Source organism: Podarcis pityusensis (assembly GCF_964106645.2).
Source record: "Podarcis pityusensis genome assembly, chromosome: 4".
NCBI lineage: Eukaryota > Metazoa > Chordata > Lepidosauria > Squamata > Lacertidae > Podarcis > Podarcis pityusensis.
Window position 1 is genome coordinate 22257625 of NC_138027.1, and position 26003 is coordinate 22283627.

The 26003-nt window shown below is 40.3% G+C and overlaps 2 protein-coding genes across 5 annotated transcripts in view; both read left to right on the forward strand.

Moving 5' to 3' along the window:
- The window catches only part of CUL5 (cullin 5), a 34226-nt gene extending 23507 nt beyond the window's left edge, over window positions 1-10719 (forward strand). For 2 of the 4 annotated variants that reach the window (XM_081002000.1, XM_081002001.1), the window contains 6 exons: window positions 1127-1250; window positions 1410-1585; window positions 1710-1871; window positions 3746-3864; window positions 5025-5148; window positions 6732-10719. In XM_081002000.1, coding sequence (XP_080858126.1) covers window positions 1127-1250; window positions 1410-1585; window positions 1710-1871; window positions 3746-3864; window positions 5025-5148; window positions 6732-6926 — 900 coding nt within the window. In that variant the 3' untranslated portion in view covers window positions 6927-10719. Of the gene's footprint in view, window positions 1-1126; window positions 1251-1409; window positions 1586-1709; window positions 1918-2371; window positions 3865-5024; window positions 5149-6731 lie in introns of those variants that run through there. The other 2 variants (XR_013985103.1, XM_081002002.1) reach the window with 2 other exon arrangements.
- A 2378-nt stretch (window positions 10720-13097) lies between these two features.
- Window positions 13098-24704, forward strand: ACAT1 (acetyl-CoA acetyltransferase 1). The gene is made up of 12 exons (XM_081002265.1): window positions 13098-13255; window positions 15584-15631; window positions 17164-17281; window positions 18002-18097; window positions 18894-18994; window positions 20055-20198; window positions 20618-20768; window positions 21220-21315; window positions 21569-21682; window positions 22405-22469; window positions 23299-23456; window positions 24357-24704. The coding sequence occupies exons 1-12, from the start codon at window positions 13220-13222 to the stop codon at window positions 24475-24477; spliced, it is 1248 nt and encodes a 415-aa protein (XP_080858391.1). The 5' UTR covers window positions 13098-13219; the 3' UTR covers window positions 24478-24704.
- Window positions 24705-26003: the final 1299 nt, after the last annotated feature.

Sequence of the window (26003 nt, forward strand, 5' to 3'; positions counted from 1 at the left end):
GCACACATTCTACTCATGTAAAAACACGCTGATTCCCGGACCGTCTGTGGGCCACATTTAGAAGGCGATTGGGCTGGATCTGGCCCCCGGGCCTTAGTTTGCCTACCCGTGGTCTACCTATTAGTATCTTTTCAGCACTGCAAATTGGATGTGTGCTATTGAATTCCCTTCTTAGAATAGGCCTTTATGTTTAAAAGTAAGTATTTTAAAAAATTAAAATATTGAAAATTAGTAGTAGCTCTGTTTCATAAGACTTAGGCTTACAGTATTTTCTATAAAACAAAATCTCTCAGAATAAGCCACAGAACTCATAATTTAGATTAAGTTCCTTATGATGATATAAGTTCTTTATGATGATATAACAGCTATTTATATACATGATGGCCAAGTGGTGGCCCTTACATTAGCTCCAGCCACTGCCAGTCCTCTCCATGGGACTCTGTGAGCATTGCACGGCTCTCTTTTCTAGGCAGGTGCATCTCATATGAGAGTTTGTTTCCCCCTCCCTCAAGAAGTCAGTAGGCACCCCTTCCTTCAGTAAGTGAGTTAACACCTTGGAAGACTTTTGACTGATGCAGGAACTTTGGGGGCAATCTCCCTGGAGGCTTGCAGAATTACTCATTTCCTGAAAGAAGAATGTCTGCCTATATAATGGGACTGGAGGCTAAACTCTTGTTTCTGGCTAAGTCATTTGTAGGTAAACAAATTGCATCATGATGGTATCCAACCCCAAGAAACTTGGTGGAGGGGAAATAGAGCCCTAACTGTTTTTCATATAGCTATGCAACTCACATAACAGACATTTTCAGACTTGCTGTGTTAGATGTGCAGAGCTGATCATTGGACACTGCCAAATGTAGTAGTTACTAAGGCCATACTAGCTGGTGTTTTCCAGATTTACATTTATCAACATGCTGCTTCATCCCATTTGAGACCATCTGGTTTTCCATTATCTGATAGGCCTGTGTAGCTGTCAAGTACTGGCGGGGGGGATGTGTATATTGTCTATTCGGGTTATACCTTTTGAATTAACTTATTTGAAAAATACAATGCTACTGTGCAGAACAACCCCTTCCTTTTAAAGATCCTATTGTGCCTACATTTAATTTGCCATCTCTTTATGCAGGAAGTAGGTATGCCAGCAGATTATGTAAATAAGCTGGCAAGAATGTTCCAGGATATCAAAGTATCTGAAGATTTGAACCAGGCTTTCAAGGAAATGCACAAAAATAATAAGCTGGCCCTACCAGGTACTCTTATTTTCCTGTGTTACATAGAATGACGCTGCTTAACTCCAGCATGAAAAGAGTCAGTTTCTTTATTGTGCTAACCTGTCAGAGATGTTTTGCTGTTAGCTCTGTGTGACTTACATTCTGATTTGGAATTCTTCTGGGTGTTTGTTCGTACAGCGGATTCTGTGAATATCAAAATTTTGAATGCTGGGGCCTGGTCCAGAAGTTCTGAAAAGGTTTTTGTATCGCTGCCCACGGAATTAGAAGATCTCATCCCTGAGGTGGAAGAGTTCTACAAAAAGAACCACAGCGGCAGGAAACTTCACTGGCATCACCTTATGTCCAATGGAATTGTATGTATGCATGTGCCAGTCACTTCTGTTCTGTATTTTTGTAAATATGTACTTGGTCTTGGTGAGCTGGAGACAAGTCTGTACTTAAGGACAGTTCATGGATAATTTTTGGTCCCTTTAACAGATAACTTTTAAGAATGAAGTTGGCCAGTATGACTTGGAGGTAACAACGTTTCAGCTGGCTGTGCTTTTTGCCTGGAACCAAAGACCCCGAGAGAAGATCAGCTTTGAAAACCTTAAACTGGCAACAGAACTCCCTGATGCTGAGCTCAGGAGAACTTTGTGGGTATGTGCCCAGATTTGTAAACTAATTTTATTTATAGGACAAGGGTGTGTGTCAGATGGCTGTTGTGGTTGCTCGAGAGTAACCAGGCAGGACTCCAACCTGTCTTTTACAGGCTTTATTTAGGTGCAAACTATTTACAGTGAAGAGCATCAAAAGTTCACGTCTGGCTCAATTGCTAGCAGAATCCGGGAGTGGTCTGTTTTTGGACCTCCCCCAACATAAGAGTTTCATTACTCCCAACCTTCTCCTTCCTTCTCTGTGCCTTAGGCTACTGCACAGGACGGGCGATGGCAAGGGCGTGTTTCCCTCCTGTCCTTCTTGCCTAGGAGTGGTGTTAAGGCTCCCACAAGCATCCTCTGGTCCTTGCACCTCTTCCCCACTAGAGGTGGGACTTTCCTCCTCCCCGGAAGAGGAACTGCTTCTCAAGACTTTTGGAGGCTCCCTGTAACACAACTGCCCTTCTGTTCCTCACCTCTGAGCCGATGGCAGTTCCCTGACAGTGTGTGTGTTGGGTGGATAATTTTGAAACAAAGCTCCATTTGCTATGCTTTTTAAGTAAAATCAAGTCACCTAAAAGTAAACAATAATAACATTGAGAGGGTGATAATTGCGCAGAATTCCTGAACGATCTTTTCTGGGAAATTGGTTTGGTAGTCTTAATGTTAAGTCAAGTCCTAGTTATTGTTATTTATGTTCCATTATTAAGGATACACACCCTTCCAAGGTGACTGAGGGGTAAAAACAAAATACGTTAATAAAATCACAATAAAACAAATAACAGAACAGTGCAGCTGGTGTCAGTAGGCCCTGTGGCAGGACAGAACACAGAGCAGCTGATTCCCTCCCTCCCTCTTCTGTTTCCAGGACAGTTTGTTTGTTGTTTATGTCATAAATTTATCACTAAAATATTTACAACCATAACTTAAAACACCCAGAAAGTTAAAACCACAATAGAATAGACAAAAACAAATAAAAACTTATACGAAATTTGTAAGTTAGTTGGGCAACAGTTAATGAAGAGGCGAGAGAGAATACTGTAGCTATGAATGTTGTTGAACTTTAAGAGTTGTCATACTTCCTGTCTTATTTTTATACTGCCTTTTTATGGTTAGAATTATTGATGATGATTCATATGTTTTTGATCAAAACAGCTTGTTCTCAGTGTAAGGGGGAAGGGAAGCTATATCTCACAGTTCCAACATAGTGATGAAAAAGTGGTCAGGTGTGTATTTCATCTGCTGGTAGTTAAACATGATTACAACTTGCCAAGTAATATTGGCTCTGTGCAGCAGTTGGAGATGGACTTTTCTTCAGGGCTTTTTTGTATGGCTGAGGGTGGGCAGTCTATTATGGTTGCTTATGCAATCACTGCTCCAGAAAAAGTTGTCCAGGTATGCAGACATCACCTTCTTTTTACATTCACTCTGACTCTGATTCTCTTTTCTGTGAATAAATTTATTCCCTCTACATTTCAGTGACAGAACCAAGCCTTAACCAAAGTCTTGCCATCAGCTAAATAACAAAGCTGGATACAATCCATAAGTTTTTAATAACTCAGTTTGGTGCAAGAGCGACTTTTATACTTTCCTTTTGCTAAGGGTGTTGTCAAAGAGTTAGGGACAACTTTATTCAAAGTATTTGTATGTTATTTAGCTTTCATCGTTCCATTGTTCACAATTGCTTTGCTTGCTACGGGAATGTGTATAAGAATTGTTCCGTTTTAGCAGCTAGTTAAAATAAAGCAGGATTTCTCGGCTGTTTGTATCTAGCAAACAGATAGCATGACAAAATACTGCGGATTTGCCAAAAGTTCACCTGAAAGCTTATTTTCATGGAGTGTATCACTCACTCACTCTCACCTTTCTTCTCAACAGTCTCTTGTAGCATTTCCAAAGTTGAAACGTCAGGTTTTGTCATATGAACCTCAAGTCAACTCACCCAAAGACTTTACTGAAGGAACCCTCTTCTCAGTGAACCAGGAGTTCAGCTTAATGTAAGATGTAGAATTGGTTTATTCCTTAAGTGCTTTGTAGAAGATGAAGGACAATTTTTGGTCCAACAATACTTAGATTTCATTTTGGAGATGGATCATATCAGAGCAAAACCTAAAATGGTTGACATTTTTGCAGTTAATTGAGACTGAATGTTTTGGCATTGGCCTATCAGGTTTGAAATGTTCTTATATCTTATCTCCTACTTATAGGCAGAAATTGAAATGTTTTCATTCTTGATGTTTTTCATGATGTACTTGGCAAACATGTTTAACCGAGTCCTTTTCGTAGAGGTAATAATTTTGTAATAAATACTCAAGGGACGCGGGTGGCGCTGTGGGTAAAACCTCAGTGCCTAGGACTTGCCGATCGTATGGTCGGCGGTTCGAATCCCCGCGGCGGGGTGAGCCCCCGTCGTTCGGTCCCAGCTCCTGCCCACCTAGCAGTTCGAAAGCACTCTTAAGTGCAAGTAGATAAATAGGGACCGCTTTATAGTGGGAAGGTAAACGGCGTTTCCGTGTGCTGCGCTGGTGCTGACTCGCCAGCTGCAGCTTTGTCACGCTGGCCACATGACCCGGATGTGTCCTCGGACGGCGCCGGCTCATGGCCTCTAGAGCGAGTTGAGCACGCAACCCTAGAGTCAGACACGACTGGCCCGTACGAGCAGGGATACCTTTACCTTACTCTTCATTTTTGCAAGTTACAACTAATCTTGCTGATGTGTATATGCATGGGTTGAACACCTGCAAGTGGGGAGATACCTGTATTTATAGCGGTAGAATACAACACTTTGGTTGAGTCCCCAGTGCCCCCAATTAAATGCACCTTTTCACCCTTGTTTTTGACACTTGAGATGCACCTTTTTAGGACCCCTCATATTTTTGTAAGTTTTAAATTTGTTTTGAATTGTTCTTAGCATTGTGTAATGATTGTGTTTTAATATTTGTGTTGTGGTTTAATTGTCACCTGCCTTGGGACCTTAGGGTGAAGGGCAGGTAATTGTAATTATGATAATCCTAATCATAATAAAGGTTGTTGAGCATTAGCACTCAGAAATAGCTTTGCCTGAAATCTTGGAGAGTCTCTTTGGAGTAGGACTAAGCAGTGAAAGCATCTTGCATATCCTATATATTTTGCTTCATCTCATTCTTAATTATTTCAGAAAAAATGCAAAAGTTCAAAAGAGAGGTAAGATAAACCTAATTGGTAGACTTCAATTAACTACAGAGAGAATGCGAGAAGAGGAAAATGAAGGGATAGTCCAATTAAGAATATTACGGACGCAGGTAAGTTAATCCTATATAAGCTTCTGGCTTTGATTCAATTTTCTAACTGTTCAACTCTGTGATTATTATTTTTTTCACTACTACAAGTATGATCTCTGTGTATGCTCTTGAAGTCTGAAGTGTTTCAGTACCTGACAGCTTGTTTTTGCCTTCCTTTACAGTGTATCTAATTAAATGAAGAGTAGATCTGTCACTGTAGGATGTGAAAATTCATGTTTAACTATCTGACTTTGTGATCAAAAGGGCTCCACAATACAGGCAGGTGAAAATCTGCTTTGCACCAAGCTACACTGGTGCAAAGCTGCAAGGGGCAACATGAACAGAAGCAAATTTTCTTATTCACAACATAGGAACAAGGACTGAGTTGCAAAATTGCTGTGGATCTATCACGACTAGGACTGTGTGCTTTATGCATTTCCATTGGCACACAAATGGTGATATGGAATGCAGAATTCAGCTACTTCGGTTTTAATAGAAATAAAAAGGAAACGGTCTTGTCATTCCAAGATATGCTTGGAAGAGTGCCATCCATGCTTTCTGAAATTTCAAAGTCAGCATTCATATCTAAATGTGTCATCAAAACTATGTAACCTTGGTAGTGCCACACTGAAACAACAGGTTGCTTTGTAGAGTCACCCTAGCAGAAATCTATGTGTGGTGTGTTCCAGGGCCTTGGGAATGTGCACCCACTGCTGCCCAGTGGCAATGTGTGTGCTTTGTTTAATTTCTGTATTCCTTCTGTCCTGTTTGACCATACGTTGGTAGTTTCAAACCCCTGGCTCACATGCAGTAGCATTCATGAGATGCTTATCCCCATGCCCTACAACTTCTAAGAACTTAGCTTTCAGGGTGAATGTCTGAGCCTGCTTAATAATGACAAACTTAGTCCCAAATCTTTTAGCTGAAAATTCATAACTTATACGATCCTCTCCAGTATGCATATATGTAATATGTTAGCTTAGAGAGGCTAAGTGTTATTCTCACAAACTGCTCTCTGCCATTACTCATACCCCTGCAGTTTTTGAAAGCAATAGGCTTTTATCATATTAAAATAAAATGGTAGAACCCTGTTTGACCTTCACTTTTACCAGCATAGTTGCAACTTTGTCTTGTGTTAGTACAAAATGTTTTCTTCTCTTGGTTGCTGTGACTATGTGTCTAGCAACTCTGAAGGCAATATCTGAAGATCTCTGTTACATTGTTTTGTTATTTTTATCGTTTATGTATATTTGTATACTGCTTAAGAGATTTTTAAATATTTGCTTAACATTAGGAATGATTTTAAATATAAACAGATAAAGGTAAACAAATAAATAATTGCTAACTATGTTGCTAAAGCAGTCCATGTGAATGCAACTAAGCTGGTGAGTACAGATCTAAAATGAGGGGTGTGTCTTAAGCTAAGTTGGCTGTTCTTTTCAGTTAGTATAATAGGTAGCCCTAGTCTTCAAAATCCTGTGATTTACGAAGTGATGCTTGTGAAATTGACTGTCTTCTCTGCCAACCAGTTAAATAGATTTGGTTTGTTAACCTTGTACAACACACACCCAAAGTGCTTTTTCTTACCTTTTTTCCTTGCTTAGGAGGCTATCATCCAAATAATGAAAATGAGGAAGAAAATTACTAATGCTCAGCTTCAGACTGAACTAGTAGAGATATTAAAGAACATGTTCTTGCCACAGAAGAAAATGATAAAAGAGCAGATTGAATGGCTTATAGAACACAAATATATCAGAAGAGATGAATCAGATATCAACACTTTTATATACATGGCATAGCTTGAAGACTCTCTTACTGGAAGATGCCAAGGAAATGTGCATTGGAGATGGCTTGAGCAGACAACTACAAGAAAATGAACTGTGCTGAGAAAGGACTTGTTTGACTTGCATTACATATTCAAATCCCTGCCTTACCTTACCAGAGGACTTTGTTTTGCCAACCTTTTTTTTTTCAGCTAGCATGATGGCGTTCCCTTCATGTTGCACAGGTTTTTAACAGCATGCGGTTTTTGTGGGGAAACTTTGCATTCATTGAGAGCCCGTTGTGATATTTTTTTAGATTTCAATTGTACCCACCTGGAAGAGAACAGATTTGGGGTTTCTAGATGAACAGTACCTTGCACAAGGAAAATATCTTCAAAACCCATGCACTGAGGGTTGTCACATTTTTAAGAAAGCAGCGAGTAGGACTAGATGTAGCAGTTCACACTTTGTGTTTTGGATCAACAGCCTCCTTTTGATCCATTTTTATGTACGATATTTGAGCAAGACACAAATAGCATCACAGCTGAAGATACATATTTATCTTTGGGCTCAAGCAAAGTGCTTCAGTATAACTGAATTTGGATACTGAGACACAAGTGATGTTAAGCAGGATATATCCTGTTTGTCACTTTTCTTTACAAAACTTGGGTAAACATTTGTTTCTTGGACAGATGACTTCATTCCCTTCCTTTTTAAAATAAGAGGTGTAGCTTTCTCTTGATTATGGCTTCACCCTTAAGAACTGTGTTTCATGGATGGATCTGCTTATGGTGAAACAAAATGAAATATTAAGTGTATCTCTTTGTACATTTAATATAATATGCTTGCGTAAATCTGAATGCATTAAAAATAGCCAGTGCACAACTTATCCAAAATAGGAATTAACATTTTGACAATCCCTATATATTTCTTCCTTGATTATTTATTTGAAAATCTCTAAATGTTACATTTTTTTAATACAGTTCTACTCTGGCAGGGGGGTGGAGGGATCAACTGTGTGGAATAAGATAATTCTTTGACCTCCTAGACCAGCTCCACGTATATATGCTGACAGATTGTCATAAATCAGACTGTTCTACAAAAAAGAAAAAAATGCTGCCACCCGGCCTCCATTTGTTTCGGTGAGTAGGAGCCCCCACTGATGGAATGTGCTCATTTCTCCCCCCACCCTTTTTCCCTTGATAAAAATCTTCCAGAGACTTAAAGCAATGCACATTAAGGCTTAGGGCTAAAGAGTGCTTTACTGAGGGCAAGAGAGCTGCCACACCACAGCAGATGCTAGTCATTTTCAGAGTTAACTGCCAAGTCTCCAGCTGCTTTAAAATGTCCATGAAAAGTTGAGCTTCCTGCCTCAGCATTACTAGCGTGGGGGGGGGGGGGAATTACCTAATGGCAGTTCAGCTTTTACCGTACCCTATTCCTAAACGTTATGCCTGGGGAAAGCAATGTTGCAAAACAGCCTTTAAACTTTTAGCAGTCTAGAGCAATTGTCTTTCCTTCTTAAAGTTAGTGATTATGCTTACAGGTTGGAAAGTGAAATAGTAACAGATAGTTGTGCGGACAGAGTGAAATTGGAAATGGTTGCTGTATTTTACCTATAATGGGGTTCCAAAGGTAGTCTACCCATCCACAGACAGAGGTTGGTACTGGCACCCTTAAGTGATGATAAATAACATACCAGTGTGGGTGGGGGAACTGTATGTGCTTTGGGATGGCAGAGACTGACAAACGTGCATGGAAATGCAAAAGTGGCAGATGAAAACAGGCAGTGATTTAAAAACCTCACTTTCTGCACTTAATGTGTGCATTTTTATTGTGGATCAGAGGATAATATTTTTTAAAAATTAACAGAGTTGACATAAAGTTAACTTCCAAGTTAACATAGAATTGTTGAATTTCAGCATCAAAATTTTATGGGCAAGAATTTTTAAAACAAGTTTTACATACTTGTCAAGCACTCCTTGTTAAAGGGAAAGACAAGTAAAATTGATCCCCCAGAAGTCTACATGCTACAGGGTTTCTAAAACTGCATTTGGTTTGGAAGTTGGTTTGGAAATGGGTAGAAAAGGGCAAGTAATTTTTAAAAATATTTGTACATATTTCTTGAATACTTTGATGAGAGTGCTTTTGAATTGTATGCTTCCCATTAATTTGTATTGGAGGCAGTAAGCATGACACATTAAATATAAAACCAGCTTTAAACTTCATATTTAATTTCTTGGTATCATTCAGACACTAGCAGCCTGATTGTCAAAAAATACCCCTTTTCCTCTTTTTATTCCTAGCAGTGCAAATACTTTAGAACTTTGGAATTAGTGGCTAGGATGTAAATGACCACCACGGACTTCATTTGTGACTATTCATAAAGCCCTCCCATCAGCCCCTTGTTCTCCCTAAAAAGAGAGCAGTACAGTGGCCTGTACTTCAAAAGGAAAATTGCCAAAAAGAAAAAGAAAAGAAAAAAACCTCAGAAAACCCATCCACATGCAGAAGCACTTTAAGGATCACATGAGGCTGTTTGGATCTTGCCAGTGAGAGTCTGTCTTGCTCATTTACATAGCAGCAAAATTCACAGTGCCCTTGCGTCTCCATCTCTTACGGTTATTTCTTACACAAGGTACCTAAATGTTTCTAGGACCAGGGGAATTACAACGGACAATGTGCCTATAACTTTGTTCAGTTTTTTCTTTTCTTTTTGTGTACATTGGATCAGGATGTCATGGTAAAACACTGAATCTGAAAAATCACACCAGCAATTTTCCTTACAGCTGCAGAATCACATTTAGTGTTCTCTTGTCAGGACACTTTTCACCAAGATGCCCTTAAGGTTATCAGGAAGAGAAACAAACTGGTTTAAAAATGTATGCAGAAATAGGAAAACATCCAAATCTAAGAATGAATTGAATCATCAGTCATTGCAATATGGCAACATGGCACTTTTAAAGCTTGATTTTTAGCTTTGGATATTTTTCTCCAAAGACCTAGCATAAAGAGGTGCTGCTTCTGAAAAATGTATGTTGCCACAAGCACTGCCATTGTGGTTTGTATTAAGTAATACTCTAGATGTGAAAAATAATGTAGGTTGCATTGATTTTAAACATAGTTGTTAAAAAAAAACAAAAAAACTTTTGTCACAACATATGAGGTTCATACTTAATTTTGAAGTCTTCCATTTCCCCCCTTTATCCTACTGGTGTCCCTTGTTTTCTACCTATTCATTTGTTTAAACCTGTTGTTGGAGCATAGTGTAGTTTAACTTAAGTTTGAGTGGTGGCTCCCCCCTTTTGGGGGAAGAAAAAGTAACATGGCCCGGGTAGTTGAATACTTTGAATTTATTTGCATTACAGTATCCGTTGTAAAAGGTACAAATTTTAAAAATGCAGCTGAGAGAAATATTTGATAGCTTCATGGAAAGATTTGGTATCTTAAGCGCAAAACTATTTTCTATTTTCATGGAACTGGCTGGGATCCTATCTTTGTAAATTCAAGGTCATATTTGTGAAATAAAACAATACACAAGAGCTTTCCTGTTTTAATAGACTATATGTAGCCTGGAGTGCAGCGCAAACATGAGTTTCCTAGGTTGTAATATCCATCTACATATAGTTATTTACAGTTTTGAATGTGTGCCACTACATACTGAAATAATGCTGTACAATTTTGACTGGTAGCAGTTTCTTCTTGTATGGCAGTCCGGCTGAACTATTTTGATGTACTGCTTAATTTTTGGATTTTATTTTTTAAGTTGTATAATTTATTTTCTTGCAAAATAAAAATGTAATATAAAATATTATAAAAAACCACAAAATATTTTTGGTGTTATCTTCAGAACCTTTTGAAAATGGGAATTAAACACAGTCCATTAGCGTTCCTAGACTACCATCAGTTGTTTTGAAATCCAAACCCAAGCTAGTCCAAGGTATGAAGATAAGTGTTTTTATCAGCATTTAACACCACATAGGTTCCAAGGGACCTGTCTGAGCATTGTTACAGGGATATGCATTTGTATTGGCTATATGAATGGCACGTACAACTGCCTTGCCAGACAGCAGTGCAGCAATATAATCTGATCCAAATCCACAGCACCTAATTATCAGTTCTTTCTATGTAACAGAAGTTTACTACCTTTTTAGTACAAGCTCTCTATGTAAACCTTATAGTAGTGCAAAGAAACTGAAATTTTAAACTAGAAGATTTGGATTGCAAGTTGCTATTAAAAATCAGTACTTTCCCACCGCTATTTAGTGCTGCTTACTCAATTTATGTCGCTTTAGTACTTGGTTACCGTATATTGCCTTCAGTCCCATGGACAGTTTGGATTTGTAATTGATCTGGTGACACCCAATGGCATTTTATTTTTTCAGAAATTTGAGCAGTACAGCAGTAGAAGACTGAACACTTAAAGTTGAGAAAAAATTCCCTTTCATGTTAAGAGATGAAAGAAATTCCAGCTGTAGTTGAAGCACTTGGAGGCAGTAGTCTACCAAGACATGGAAGACTGATGTATGGCTTGTCCTTTAAGCAGTTTATTTTAACAAGTAGCTCTTTGGATCACAGCCATTTGCATATATGACGCACAAGTGCTTTTATAAAGGGATTTACTATGCATGAAGTGGTCGTTAGCTGTTTTTCATCCTGTTCCATTATTATATTCTTGGAAGTTTGCTAAAATAACATTTACATAGCTCCACACCTGTCATATAAAAAGAGTTTACAAAAACTTCAGTTTTATTGCCTAATCTTCTTTTACAACCTGTACTACGACTCATTGGAGTCCACAGTGTAATCTTCTGTTTTCTGCATTGCAGCAAATGTCGATAAAACATTTGATCATTTTAGTGTTTTTTAAAACAAAGCTTTTAGGCTGGGTCCAGAAGGCTGGTTCTGACACTCCTGAACATCTTTTTTTTTTTTCCAAAACAAAACAAAACAAAACAGGAATTTGATGGTATCCAAGGCAGTGTTAGATGTGTGTGTTTGACTTAATGAGATTTAATTCCCAAATAAGTATACCTAAAACTCCACTGGGCATCAGAGTATGCTTGTATAGTTACTTGTATAGTCACAGGCTGAAAGTCACTTTACTGTCACATTGTAAAAATCCAGATTAGAGCAATACCTTTCTTAGGCCAAAAAAAGGTCACAAAATAGTGTGCAAGCTTTCATGTTCCCCAGAACTCTTCACCAGACTAGTTGGGGGAGAGAGTGGTAAGCAAAGCAACTTTATTGCCAGTTCATGTTTGGTTTGTGCACTTTTGTGTAAATTGTTTTTCTCATTTGGTGCCTCCTTTGTGTGTGTGTTTGGTGTATGTTGTGCTGAGAACTGAGAACTTGCTTTGCCATTGCACATTTTACGATACGATACGATATCTTTATTGTCATTGTCCCTTGCGGAACAATGAAATTGAAAACTACATAAAACTACATAGAACTACCACAAAACTACATAAAACTACATAAAAACTACATAAAACATTCAAAACCCCCTAAAAACTCTAAAACCCCATTTTAAAACACACTATAGTACAGAAACCCCTTATGCTGTGTTTAGAACCAGAATTTGTGGCAGTGGGGAGCAATAGTGAATGCTTCCTCTTCAAACAAGGTAGCTCAGTCGGTGAAGCACTAATTTCAGGGTTGTGAGTTTGAGTCCCACGTTGGCTAAAAGATTCCTGTGTTGCAGGGGGTTGGACTAGATGACCCTTGTGGTCCCTTCCAATTCTACGATTCCACAATTCCATCCCAGCCTAAACTGTCTACATTCCTTCCTACTGTGTTCAAAGCACATTCGAAGCACATTCCTTCCCTCAAAGAATTCTGGGCACTGAAGTTTACTCTTCCCAGAGTTACAATGCCCAGCGCCCTTAACAAACTACAGTACCCAGAATTCTCTGAGGGAAGGAATGTCCTTCAAGCGGTTCACTTTGATGCTGGGAACTGCCAAGCCCCTCCCTCTCAACTAAGGATAGTATGTCTTCCTTGCCCTTTCCCCAACCTCTACCCCTTGTCCAATGAGCGCCGCTTATTAATTCCCACGCCCCCTCCCTCGCCAATAGCACTGCTCTCTAATAGCCACGCCCACTCCTCTTCAGGCTCCAATAGGATTTCTCCCAACTCAGACCGGAGGCACAGAATCGAGGGCAGGGGATTAAACGGCGGGTCCGCCCTTGGGCTCCTATTGGTTAGGTCAAGGGGTGGGCGTGCCCTTCTGAAGGTGACAGCGGCCGCTCTCGCGCTGCCTCGGAGGTCCGTTGCTGAGGGAGCTGAAGGGGTTCTGAGGTGCTGCGGAGGCCGGCGCGAGAGCGAAGATGTTGGGCGGGCGGCAGGTGCCGAAGACGCTTCGGGTGAGGAGGGGAAAAAATAGGCCAGGCCGGGGGGGGGGCGGCGGGTTTGGTTATGGAGGTCCCGCTTCCCCCTGACGGACGACCCGGCCGCCTTCCTTTGTCCTCCGCGCTTCCCCTCAGGGACAGCTGAGCCCCTCTGAGGCGCAGCGGGCTAAGCGGCCAGCCCCGCCTCCCTTCGCCCTTCCCTGCGTCAGCGCCGCGTGCCTCTTAGGCCGGGCCTGCGCGCATGCGCCAGGACGAGCCCACCTGAGGTGGCAGAGTCTTCCTTGCCTGGAGCGAGCCGAGGAGACCCGTGTTCGAGCGCTCTGCTGTATTTTTTCTCTCCTAATAAATCCTTCCTGAGAAACGCTGATCTTATTGTTGTCTGTTGTGGCCTCCCCCGAGTTTTGCTGCCCTTTTTTTAAAAAAAAATGTTTTTTAAGGATGTCTCTCTGTGCATAATGTTCCAAAGGTGATTTGTCTTCTCCTATACTGAAGTGATATACAGTAGTACCTCAGGTTACATACACTTCAGGTTACATACGCTTCAGGTTACAGACTCTGCTAACCCAGAAATAGTACCTCGGGTTAAGAACTTTGCTTCAGGATAAGAACAGAAATTGTGCTCCGGCGGCGCGGCAGCAGCAGGAGGCCCCTTTAGCTAAAGTGGTGCTTCAGGTTAAGAACAGTTTCAGGTTAAGTACGGACCTCCGGAACGAATTAAGTACTTAACCCAAGGTACTAGTGTACTCCCAAACTCTTGCTACCTTTGAATTCTAACACACACACACACAAACACAGAGTGTAGTGGGGATCAAGTTGCTGCAAGGTCACATCACTTTCCGCCCACTTCCCCCGTGACTGCCTGCTTTAAACCTTTAATGTTGTTAACTGTTGCATTTAAAATGCAAAATAGGGTTTTATTCTGTGGTGGCATTGGCACCTAGGGTCATGGACATTTGGCAGGGCCCACTCCAGTCCTGAAGCTGAGATCCTGAAGCTGAGGCTCCAATACTTTGGCCACCTCATGAGAAGAGAAGACTCCCTGGAAAATCAGGATGTTGGGAAAGATTGAGGGCACAAGGAGAAGGGGATGACAGAGGACGAGAAGGTTGGACAGTGTTCTCGAAGCTACCAGCATGAGTTTGACCAAACTGCAGGAGGCAATGGAAGACAGGAGTGCCTGGCGTGCTCTGGTCCATGGGGTCACGAAGAGTCGGAAACGACTAAACAACAACAACTCCAGTCCTTGCAAAAGCAGACTCTGCAAGTTCCCTTGTGGAAGGCAGAAGCTAATGTCTGGGGACTCAAGTGGCCACAGGTGCTGGAGATGGGAGGCCCATGGAAGACAGCCTGCCCAGCACCCCCAATAATCTGAAGCTAGACCTGCAACTTACATGCTACTGTATCTGTAGGCAGGGCCTAATTCTTGTTCTGTGGTTCCCCTCTTAAAGGTAAAGGAGCTATCTGGAGAAGAGACAACCCAATATACTTTGTTGCTTGAAACAAAAAAGCCAATCAGCAGATCTGCTTTCCTCTTTCTGCAAATGAACATGAGGAGGTATGGCCCATCAGAAGATCTCCTGTGTAAGGGTCATCTACAGGAGAACCTCCTGGTGGAGTTTGCCTTTTTTGGATAAAATCTTCCCTCCATTCTGCTGTCCTCAATGATGCTCAAAATCTGCTGCTATGGTGGTTGTCTCATGGTGTTTATGCATCTAATATCATTCATAAGTTATGTTTGTATCAAGGAGCAATGGCCCCTTTTAAAACAGCACTCCTCTGGAGCGCACATGGAAGCTGCTAAAAACAATAAACCTGGATCCTCATCTTTATGTGCGACTGCTTACTGTGGCAAAAGTTATCTAAATAGAGAGGCTAAAACAGAGATTAAAAACTGCTCAGTGTGTCTGTCACAGTTTGTTAACCTAAATGGGCTAAAGGTTATAGGATCAAAAGGGTAAATTACCAAATAACATAGCTCAGCATCACTGACTTATTTTGCAATAGGATTGTACAATATTGCAATATAGTTTAACTGACAGTTATTTTAAGCATCAGGATTTTTGTAAAGGTATATTGCTGGAAAATTCTTTGCAAAGTTATGACAGTTCTTATTGCTCTTTTCTGCCTATTCACTTCTGGAAGTATTTCAAAGAGTAGCAAATGCTGCTGCTGCTGATGGTGATGATAAGAATAAGAATAATTCTAAAGCTTCAAATTATTAAGAAAAACAAACAAGTGTATTTAAGTAGCTTGTTTAAAATATGTTAAATGGAAAAACACAATATTTTTGAATCAGTATACCAGATGTTTTTGCACTTACTGAAAAATAAACTATTTTTTCAGATGTTAACTTATGCAAGCAGAGGCTACTCATCACAACGTGGCTTAAATGTAAGTATCAGTTGTAACAGGACTTCAGGTATTTGCGATGGCAATACCATACTTTGCCCAGCTCTACCATGTTTTTTCAAACAGCGAGCTAAGATAAATTAAGTGGATTAGGGGCCAGAGTAGGTGTGATGCCAAACATATCACTTCCTGATGTGCCTTTTTCCTGATGTGGTTTTAAATTGCAAATGAAACATATTAGGGGTGGGGGGATTTTTGCCAGGACTATGGTGTGCAGGGTTTTCTAACTCGTTCCTCATCTGCTGTGGTCCTGACAAAAGATGCCTGGACCACATAGATGCATTTTCATTTTAGGAGGAACTACTGGTAGCAATGCAAGCTCTCCTGCTGGGGCTGATAGTGGCCAAGGGAGGAGAATTTTCACTGGGACCACAGCCTAGGGCAGAGTTTTCCGAACTTCATGTTGGTGACACACTTTTTAGACATGCATCATTTCACAACACAGTAATTCAGTTTTACTAGCAATCCAGAGGTTAAACTAACCCCTTCCCAGCATTCGCACAACACACCTACACACTGCAGCCGACACACTAACATGTCTCTACATATAGTTTGGAAAGCTCTGGCCTAGAGGCTAAGGGTTAAATCAGATTTGCTGCACACCACAGCTTTACAAAACACTCTACCATTCCTCACTTCGATTAGGAATTAAAAAGCAGTGCATTCAGCATCCTATCTAGTCTGGCCCTCAGAATGATACATGTCTATCTATGTGCATACTTGAAAAGGTTACCTTGCTTCATGCATCTGATAAAGTGGGTTCCTATCCAAAAAGTTGTTGTTGTCAAAGTGTGTGCCATAATAAATAGATTCTAGGATGCCATAGAATTTTGTTGTCTCACTGCTGCAAATAACTTGTGTTCTCTTTTGAAATTGTCTAAGTAGACTGCCTATAATTTGGCCTACATGGGTTGTTACAAAACCTGCAATGTAGTTTCCCCCTCTCTCAATGTTTTCCAGCACTAGATAATATTATTTATATTATCATGCTGTCTGATCCACCTACTCACTCCCTGGCAAAAAAGAATAAGTAGGAAGTTCTCCCATCTGTATGTCTTATTTCCTTTAATTATCAGCAGTTGTACAGCCTTCTTGCTAAGCTATAGCAACATATTATCTTTGAGTAAAGAGACATACCAATTAACTTATTTATTTATTTATTTATTTATTTATTTATTTTTACATTTATATCCTAGCTTTCTTTCAAGGTGGTTCTCCGTCAGTTTCATCCTTGCAATAACCCTGTGGAGTAGGTTAGGCTGAGAGACTGTGGCCCAAGTTCACCCATCAAGTTTCATGGTTAAGGGGACTAGAACCCTGGTCTCCCAGGTCCTAGTCTGATACTCTAACCACTACACAACCCATCATACAGGAATAACCAGATGATTCTGGAGCATACAATTACTTTGATAACTGCTAAGTCTAATCTTCCTAATTAAAACAGAACTTAAGACTTGAGAATATACCTTTCTGGGGGTAACTGTCATAATCGTTGCAATGGTTTTGTTTGTTAGGAAGTAGTAATTGTAAGTGCTGTCCGGACACCCATTGGCTCTTTCCAAGGATCCCTTTCATCACAGCCAGCCACTAAACTTGGTTCCATTGCAATTAAAGGTGCAATTGAAAGAGCAGGTAAGTCCGGACTCTGTTCAGAAGGTTTTGTGGAACAGGGTGGGATGGAGATGGATTGTTTGGAAAATATTCACCATCTCTTCTGATCCAGGTTAAATAGCAGCTAGTGTCTGTTGTAATCACCCCTTGCCACTTTGCTATTATGCTGGGACACGTTAGCCACTAAGTATTCATGCTGTTCTTTAAAGAAATCAATTATGCATGTGCCCAAGGTGTATCGGTAAAGTATGTCATCCTTTTTAAAGCATGTCACACTCGGTCTGCTTTTGAGCAATTCTTAGTCCTCCATTGTCATTACTCTGCTACCCTCTCCCCTGGTTTATTCTCAGTTCTGACATGGTTCAAGGATGATTTATTGCAAACCTGTCCCATTTTCAGTTTTGGCCATTTGCATTCAAGTGAGTAACCCAGGGACTAAAGCAATGGTGATCAAATTTGTACAGCAAACATTGTGCTAAGCTTGCAAAAAAGTACCTGCTCTGCACCACTTCACAAGTGGTTTTGCGTAGAGGTTCTGAGCTAAAAGCAGGGAGAGCTGCAATCTAGATGAGCTTTTTAAGGACTTAACTTTGCTCCTCAGTTTTGTCCATAAACAAAAGCTAAGTGGCAGCTTCATCATCTATTTCATTCTTCTTACCCAGATGTTTCTTTTCTCTCTCATTCTATGAGCATATTATCACTTTATGCTTGGAAAATGCCTTCTCTGATTTTTGCCATTAGGTATCCCTGCACAAGAAGTGAAAGAAGTCTACATGGGCAATGTTATTCAGGCTGGGCAAGGACAAGCTCCTGCAAGACAAGCAACCCTTGGTGCAGGTACCAAAACTGTTTTATGGCTCATGACTTCTTAGGGCACAAGTCATAAATCCAACAATGCATGAGTAGATTTCCTTTCATGCAGTGGGACTTCTTCTCTCCACACCCACAGCTCCTTCAGAGCCCCCTGAATCAGCTCCAGTGGGTCTCCCAAACCTCTAGAGTAGATTCTGAGGGTGTGCAGGGAGCTACAGTGGGGGAGAAGGTGAAGCCTTTTTCACTAGCACAGAGATGGCATTGGATACAACCCTCAATGAGTAAGATTCACTGCTAAATTATAAAACAGAGGTAAATAACTGAGGAGTACGATTCACATAATGCTCAACAAATGAATCTGAGTTTGAATTTTAATCTGAATCGGCCTTCTGTTTTCTTCAAACTGCCATAATCAGAACTGGAACATTTTTTGAGTTACCTTTTCCTCTTTTACTCCTTCTGTACTTTCACTTCAGCCTAGTGGGGTGTCCTTAGCATATATGGTGGTGGGGAGGTAGTATGTTGCCTAATAACATGTTGCTAGTTTTCTGATGTGGTGAAGTCAAAGGGTTGAATCCCAAAGATAAAATGTTATGAATGGAAGGAACTACTGGAGATGTCAGGAATGGTCTTTCATCTTTATAGAACTGAGACTAGTATGAGAGGACACTACTGGTCTGAAAAACACATGGTATCAGGAAAGTCAGTGGGATTCTTTGGCATGAGTTCCTTTTTAATTGATTAAAGCAACTTGATATATTCCATATATGCAGTTGGCTGACAATTCTTAGAAGTTTATTTTTATCTTAATTTGGTTCAGGTTTACCAGTTTCTACTCCTTGCACGACTGTCAACAAAGTTTGTGCTTCTGGAATGAAATCTATTATGCTGGCAGCACAGAGTCTGGCATGTGGGAGCCAGGTAGGAGAGTCAGTATATTCAGAAGACTTGTAAATACGTGGAAATGTATAATCTCTTAAATAGGCCAATAGCAATTGTTTATAAGAACAAATTTTCTGGAATCCTTCTGTATGCCTCTGAAAGCTTCTGCTCTTGCAAGATCCTCTTCCTTTAAAAAGGAAGTGTGCTGGAGAGATTTATTGCCAACTGTACCAACCCATACTGCTTTGATTATTGTGCTGGTATGGCTTCAGTATCTGACTTGTCTATGTTATTTCCTGTAACTTTCCAACAGTTTGACTTCGCCCCCGAAGGCACACTCTTGCATTCTCTCCCAATACAGATGGGGGCCAACCAAACTATTAACATTTTATATTAAATTTACACAATTTTCTTGGGACATCAAAAGGATATGCAACATGAAGATTAGCATAATCAGTGGGTGGAAAATTAATAACTGTGACTAGCTGAGGATTTTTAGAAATTATTTCATTTATTTATTTAATAAAATTTATACACTGCTTGTGTGTGTGTGTGTGTACACACACACACATACCTCAAAGGAAAGGAGACTCCATGGCCTTCCAGATTATGTCAGACTAAAATTCCCATTAGCCCAGGCAGCAGGAATGATGAGAGTTGTAGTCCAACAATATTTGAAGGGCTACAGGTTTCCCATTCCTGTGTTTGTTATTGTGTATGTACCCTTTTGATTGTATGATGAATTGCATTGCAACTTTTTGCCTAATGGGAGACTCAAAACATCATTTAGATCTGAGCCAAGCAATTCAAAGGTGTGGGAGAGAAAGTGAAAGATGAAGGAACCTTTTTCAGGGTTTTTATTTTTCTTGCAGAGGTCATAGTGGGCAGGAAAATCAGTATGCCAACTCCAGGGCTGGCATGTTTCCCCCTTATTTTTTGTTTGAGGGGGGGCATTATGGGAGAATGGAGATTTTGTTGAGAGAGGGGGAAATCTGCTGTATCCTAGGCCTTCCCAGGGACAATAGTATTGCACTCTTCCGTATTTTGTTTTCATCCTCCTTGTAAGTTGGAAAAAGCTGTATATAATTTGTTGAAACAGGACGTGATGGTAGCTGGTGGAATGGAGAGCATGTCTAATGTACCCTACACAATGGTCAGAGGAGCAACGCCTTATGGAGGAGTAAAGCTTGAAGACTTGATTGTAAAAGATGGCTTGACAGATGTTTACAACAAAATTCACATGGTAAATACAGCTTTTAATGTCTTGCAAGTTTTGTGGCAGCCTATTTTTGTTGTTCTGGTGTTTTTTTTAAAGGTTCTCTTGGCAAATAGGATGTTCAGATACTTTCCTGATCAAAAGCCTACATTTGTTGAGTTTAGGAGCCTTGCTTCATGCTGTTTCATTGGAAAAGCTAGCACAGCTTGTTTCAGGCAGCAAACAAACCAAGAAGCTTGTGAGTTGCATGGTTTTTTGTTTGTTCCCAATGTCTAACAGAGTCACAAATGAAATGGGAAGTTTCATTTCAGTTGGTTTAAATTTATTCATTCATACTTGAGTCCATTAACCTCAAAAGTGGGGATTTTGGCGATGGCACAGCTGATCTACACAAACCTGTCCAGTTTTAAAAATGACTTTCAGTGATTTCCTGTCTGCCTCCCCAGGGTAATTGCGCAGAGAATACTGCAAAGAAGTTTACTATATCACGGGAAGATCAAGATGCCTATGCCATAAAATCTTACACCAAAAGCAAGGAAGGTTGGGAGTCGGGAGTTTTTGCAAATGAAATTGTCCCAGTTACTATTTCTCAGAAAGGTAGTATAATTTCATATATAATACCTCCCCACCTTCTGTTTTATGATAAACCATGTACAGAAATGGTATAAAATGTTGTATGCATTCTGGCAAACATAACTTGTCTATGAAATGAAGACTGAACATATTTTGTTTCTTTTTGCTGAAATAGAGACCATTTCTGTTTACACCCCTATTCCCATATTAAGCTTTTTGTGTTTTTTGACCTTCCAAGCTGAGGTTTGAGTTTTCTTTCTGTGTCCCTCCCCGCCCAAAAAAGTTTTGTGGCCTGCTTGGAAGGCTATCTGCCTTTCCTCCCTTTCACAGGAGGCTTAGGGCAGTGATGGAGCAAGAAATGAGACAATGATTTGAAGCATACTTAACTACAGCCTTTGCATGTTCTGCAGGGAGTGCCAGCTGTCCAGCCACAAAGAAGTCTGAAATTGTTTAACTAATTAAAGTCTTATTTTAGGGAAACCAGACACAGAGATTAAAGAAGACGAGGAGTACAAGCGTGTTGATTTCAGTAAAGTTCCAAAACTGAAGGCCGTTTTTCAGAAAGAAAACGGTAAGTTCGGAAAAAAGTGATGCCTGGTTTTTAATGTAGTAAAAGCTGGCCAGATTGCATTTTTTATTTAAACATACCTGCATTTCCTTCGGTGAAATGGTTTATATGGATGTGTGTTTTGATATAATGCCAGCCTTGTTGAATTTGAATTGCTGTATGTTGTGTGGCCAGTGTTTTGAATATGGATTGATGTAGGCTGGAATTTAGGATGTTACTGAGGAATGCACTATATTCACATTGCTGCCTCTTTCAGGAACAGTAACTGCTGCCAATGCCAGTACATTGAATGATGGAGCAGCTGCATTAGTACTGATGACTTCAGAAGCAGCCAAAAGGCTGAATGCTAAACCATTGGCTAAAATAGTAGGTAAGAATCTTCTTGACTTTCTAGTGAAATGTTGAGAAACGCTTGATCCTGACAGATAATGGGTAAGACTGACTTTGTTTTAGGTAAGGTAAGGGGACCCTTGACCATTAGGTCCAGTCGTGACCGACTCTGGGGTTGCGGCGCTCATCTCGCTTTATTGGCCGAGGGAGCCGGCATACAGCTTCCGGGTCATGTGGCCAGCATGACTAAGCCGCTTCTGGCGAACCAGAGCAGCGCACGGAAACGCCGTTTACCTTCCTACTGGAGTGGTACCTATTTATCTACTTGCACTATGACATGCTTTCGAACTGCTGTGTGGGCAGGAGCTGGGACCGAGGAGTAGGAGCTCACCCCGTCACGGGGATTCGAACCGCCGACCTCCTGGTTGGCAAGTCCTAGGCTCTGTGGTTTAACCCACAGTGCCACCTGCGTCCCCTACTTTGTTTTACTTTGCCTTTTATCAGCGGGTTAGGTTGAAAGGACTGCTTTTTAACTGAATGGTGCAGTCATAGCTTGACAATTTGCCAAACTCGAGAGAATTTAGGGGCCTTTGGGATGTCTCAGCTGTTCCTCTAACACTGCCATGCTTACATCTTTTAAAAGCAATAATATCCAGAATTTTGCCAGAGAGGCTGTAAGCATCTATTGCAGGTACTCTAAATGCTGCTATGTATACCAATAATGACATTTCCCCCTTCTGCTTCACATTTGCTCTTTTGCAGGTTTTGCAGATGCTGCTGTTGATCCTATTGACTTTCCAATTGCACCAGCACATGCAGTTCCTAAGGTAATCCTTTTATAGCATTCCCCTACCTTCAAATTAAAATCTTCCTCAAGGCAGGCTCTCTCATATGTATCACAGTACGTCAAACAGTAATACTTATACTTCAGAAGTATTCAGAATATTGGATAATAAGACTTAATGCCAATCAAACATGGAAGGTTTCTTAGAAAGCTTCTGCCAAGACCATAATGCAACTTGCCTCTGAATCTTCTCATTAGGTTTTTTTTTCTGTTGGCCTTTGTACTTTTATTTTCCTTTTTGGTGTTCACTACCTACTGATAACAAAGTGGTTTTTTAAAATGGACCTGAAAAGCAAAATATATTTGAGTAAAATGTAAATGTTAGATGACATTTCTCAGCAGCACTGTAAGTAATTTAAGTAGACAATTAAATAGGCGTTACTCCAGTTGCTTTATTGCTTGAAATCTACATTTCACTCTTAGGTTAATGCTGCTATTTTAGCATTGTGAAACACTGAACTAATTAGTTTGTTAATATTGAATTCTGAAGTATCTCACACCTTAGATTTGATCAGAAACTGGTACACATGGATTTCGTAATTCAGGGACTGGGTTAATTTTTTTCTAGAGAAAGTATTTGCTTGAATCCTGACTGCTATAGGCAGTGGTAATTGTTAATTTTTTTTTCACCTGACGTGTGGCTTCAAGTCAGTTGAAATGTTTATCTTTATGGGTGGATGTCTCTTGAGCTACAGTCCCAATTGTGCCAGTGACCCATTTTATATCTCGAATTAAAACAGAAGGGCAAGAACCCTCAGACCCTGTTGGTGATATATATTACCTTTTATCTATGTGTTTCTGTCTTTTTCCAGATACTTAATCAGACAGGCCTAAAAAAGGAAGATATTAAAATGTGGGAAATTAATGAAGCATTCAGTGTTGTTGTCCTAGCCAACATTAAAATGCTAGACGTTGATCCGCAAAAGGTGAACATTCATGGAGGAGCAGTCTCTTTGGGACATCCAATTGGGTAAGTGAAGTAATACATTTGTTTGCGCAACAAGAAGAAACCCTGACCCTCCCCTCCACAGCAAAGGCAAATAGTTAGTTATTATAGCTTTGGTATTTAAATGTAAGAAGGCAGAAAGCATTCCTAGTTCTGATGTGTAAATGTACTTGACATGGTGCATTTTAAGTGCTTGCTCTTGGTACTTTTAAAAATGCCTACTCTTTAAAAATGCCATATATAAACTAAAATTATTAATCGTTTGCAATATTCTAAGTACCCTGTTTCATAATCCACTAGGAAATAAGATTACGTAATGGTGCAGAGGAAGTATTAGTCCTGTAAAAAATCCAACTTCAAACCATCAACACCCTCCTTAATGTCCATTGTGTTTGGTAGTGTCTTAATCAATTGATGCAGTAGACACAATAGATTGGAAAATCTCAACCATGATAAATGAAAAAGTTGTCTCTGAGTCTTGGGACCACAGATCAGTGTATCTAGTTTGGGAACAGGGCGAGTGGGAAAGACCTAAGACAATGAAGAGTTGTTGCTAAGCTGGCCAGTTCTGCATTAGACAGACCTATAGAAAAGTTTATTTTGGATACTCCTTCCCTATTGATTCCATTCCCACATCCTCTTTTCCCACATCTCTTGCCTCTCTTCCCTCTTGGCATAGTTCCATCCTAACATCCTCCAGGATGTCAGTGGTGTGTGGTTGTCATAGATTAGTGCATGTGTGAGACAGGTCTGTCACAAACTACTTACCTCTAGTACTGCTCTCTTATGCTTCAGCTAGATATTATTTAGCACTATGCTGATTCTAAGGCACGGGCTGAAAAAGCTGATTTATGAGGTTAAGCGCTAACCTTTTTGCCAATCTATACAACTCAAAACTTAACTAGGGTGCTTTTTCTGTTTTAGGATGTCTGGAGCAAGAATTGTTGTTCACATGGCTCATGCATTGAAGCAAGGAGAGTATGGTCTTGCTGGAATCTGTAATGGAGGTGGAGGCGCATCTGCGATACTAATCCAGAAACTGTAGACTCTAATGGCAAGCCTTAAGGCTCAACTGTCAAATGGCTGTTACAACTGTTTATGGAATTGCAGCGCAGACCCCCCCCCCCCAAGCTCAGTCTATCATTGTTTTTAAAAAAACACAACTGTTTTTTTTTTTACTATACATCAAGTGCAAGTGGTTTTTTATACCATAGGGACTATAAAATGTGGGTTAAACTTCAATCAAAGACAATAAAGACTAAGTATAGTGGCTGGCTACTGTGGAAGTTTCATTATGTTTTATAATTTTTTTTAAAATGGCTGTCACAAATCCCTGCTCACACTTACCTTGGCATTCAGTCTATTTCCCTGTGCCCTAAGGAACGTGCAGTCCTCCAAGTCATGAAAGAAGTTTTTGTGTCTTTTGGCTTGGATAACACAGTGCCTGCACAGCCCTTGTCCAAGCCCCTCCTTTACCTGCCCCCTACCATATATATTGTCAGGTGGATATAGCCTAGCAGCTGTAACCATGCCCATTGGCTGAAAGTTACCTACCCCTGCTATAGTATGCTATCTCTCTAGTGTGGTTTCTTCCAGCATAGCTCTAATATGAATTCACAGAGGGCTCTTAATGGCATGTGAGGACTGGGTTGCTGTATTCACGCTTCAGGCTACAGACTCTGCTAACCCAGAAATAGTACCTCGGGTTAAGAACTTTGCTTCAGGATGAGAACAGAAATTGTGATCTGGTGGTGCGGCAGCAGCAGGAGGCCCCATTAGCTAAAGTGGTGCTTCAGGTTAAGAACAATTTCAGGTTAAGAATGGACATCCGGAACGAATTAAGTACGTAACCAGAGGTACCACTGTACTACTAGTTATTAGTTGGTTCTACTGACAGCAAAAGCAGCAAGTTGGTCTACTTAAATTGACAATTTAGAAAGTACTTGAAGTAACTTTCAAAAGCTGGGGTGAGATCCCGCATAGCATGAACAGTTGTTTGCACATCCTTCCAAATCTGCAAAGGGTTGGGGGACAAGATAAACTGTAAATCCTGTTGCACAAACAAGTGGACACAACTGGATGTTGCACCTAACAATTGCTATTACATCTTTACAAAGGATTGCTCAGGAACCTCATAAAAACTGAGGAACGTGTGTGCATAAAAGTGATATACCAACAAGGTACTACCTCTCAAACTTTTCTTGACTGATATAATGTTTCCCTAAAAAGTAGTCAGAGCTGCATACCTTGAGCAACTGTGATCATTTGCTTCCACATTAAAAAGCAGCTGAAAATTAAAAAAATCGAACAAAGCTATATTGTAGGGATTCCCAAGCTACACTAGTGTGAGTAATCTGCTCTCTCACAACTGATAACATTGTGGCTGAACTTTAGCACCACACTACAACAGAGCAGTTGGTTCTATAGGGTATCCTTTTTAGTAAATCCTGTCCTCCTGAGAAGCTGTACCAGAAAAAGGAGACAACAGATTCCCCCCTCCTCCATTGTCAACGGCTTGGGTTAAAAATCCCAATTCATGGCAGTCATGGTTCAAACATCTCTTTGGGAAGA

What these genes read in the sequence shown, in the direction of transcription:
- ACAT1 (XM_081002265.1), top strand. Translation starts at nt 13,220, where the DNA reads ATGTTGGGCGGGCGGCAGGTGCCGAAGACGCTTCGG. An exon ending in GTCTGGCATGTGGGAGCCAG is followed by an intron (nt 18,995 to 20,054) that starts GTAGGAGAGTCA and finishes TTGTTGAAACAG; the next exon opens with GACGTGATGGTAGCTGGTGG. An exon ending in AGTTACTATTTCTCAGAAAG is followed by an intron (nt 20,769 to 21,219) that starts GTAGTATAATTT and finishes GTCTTATTTTAG; the next exon opens with GGAAACCAGACACAGAGATT.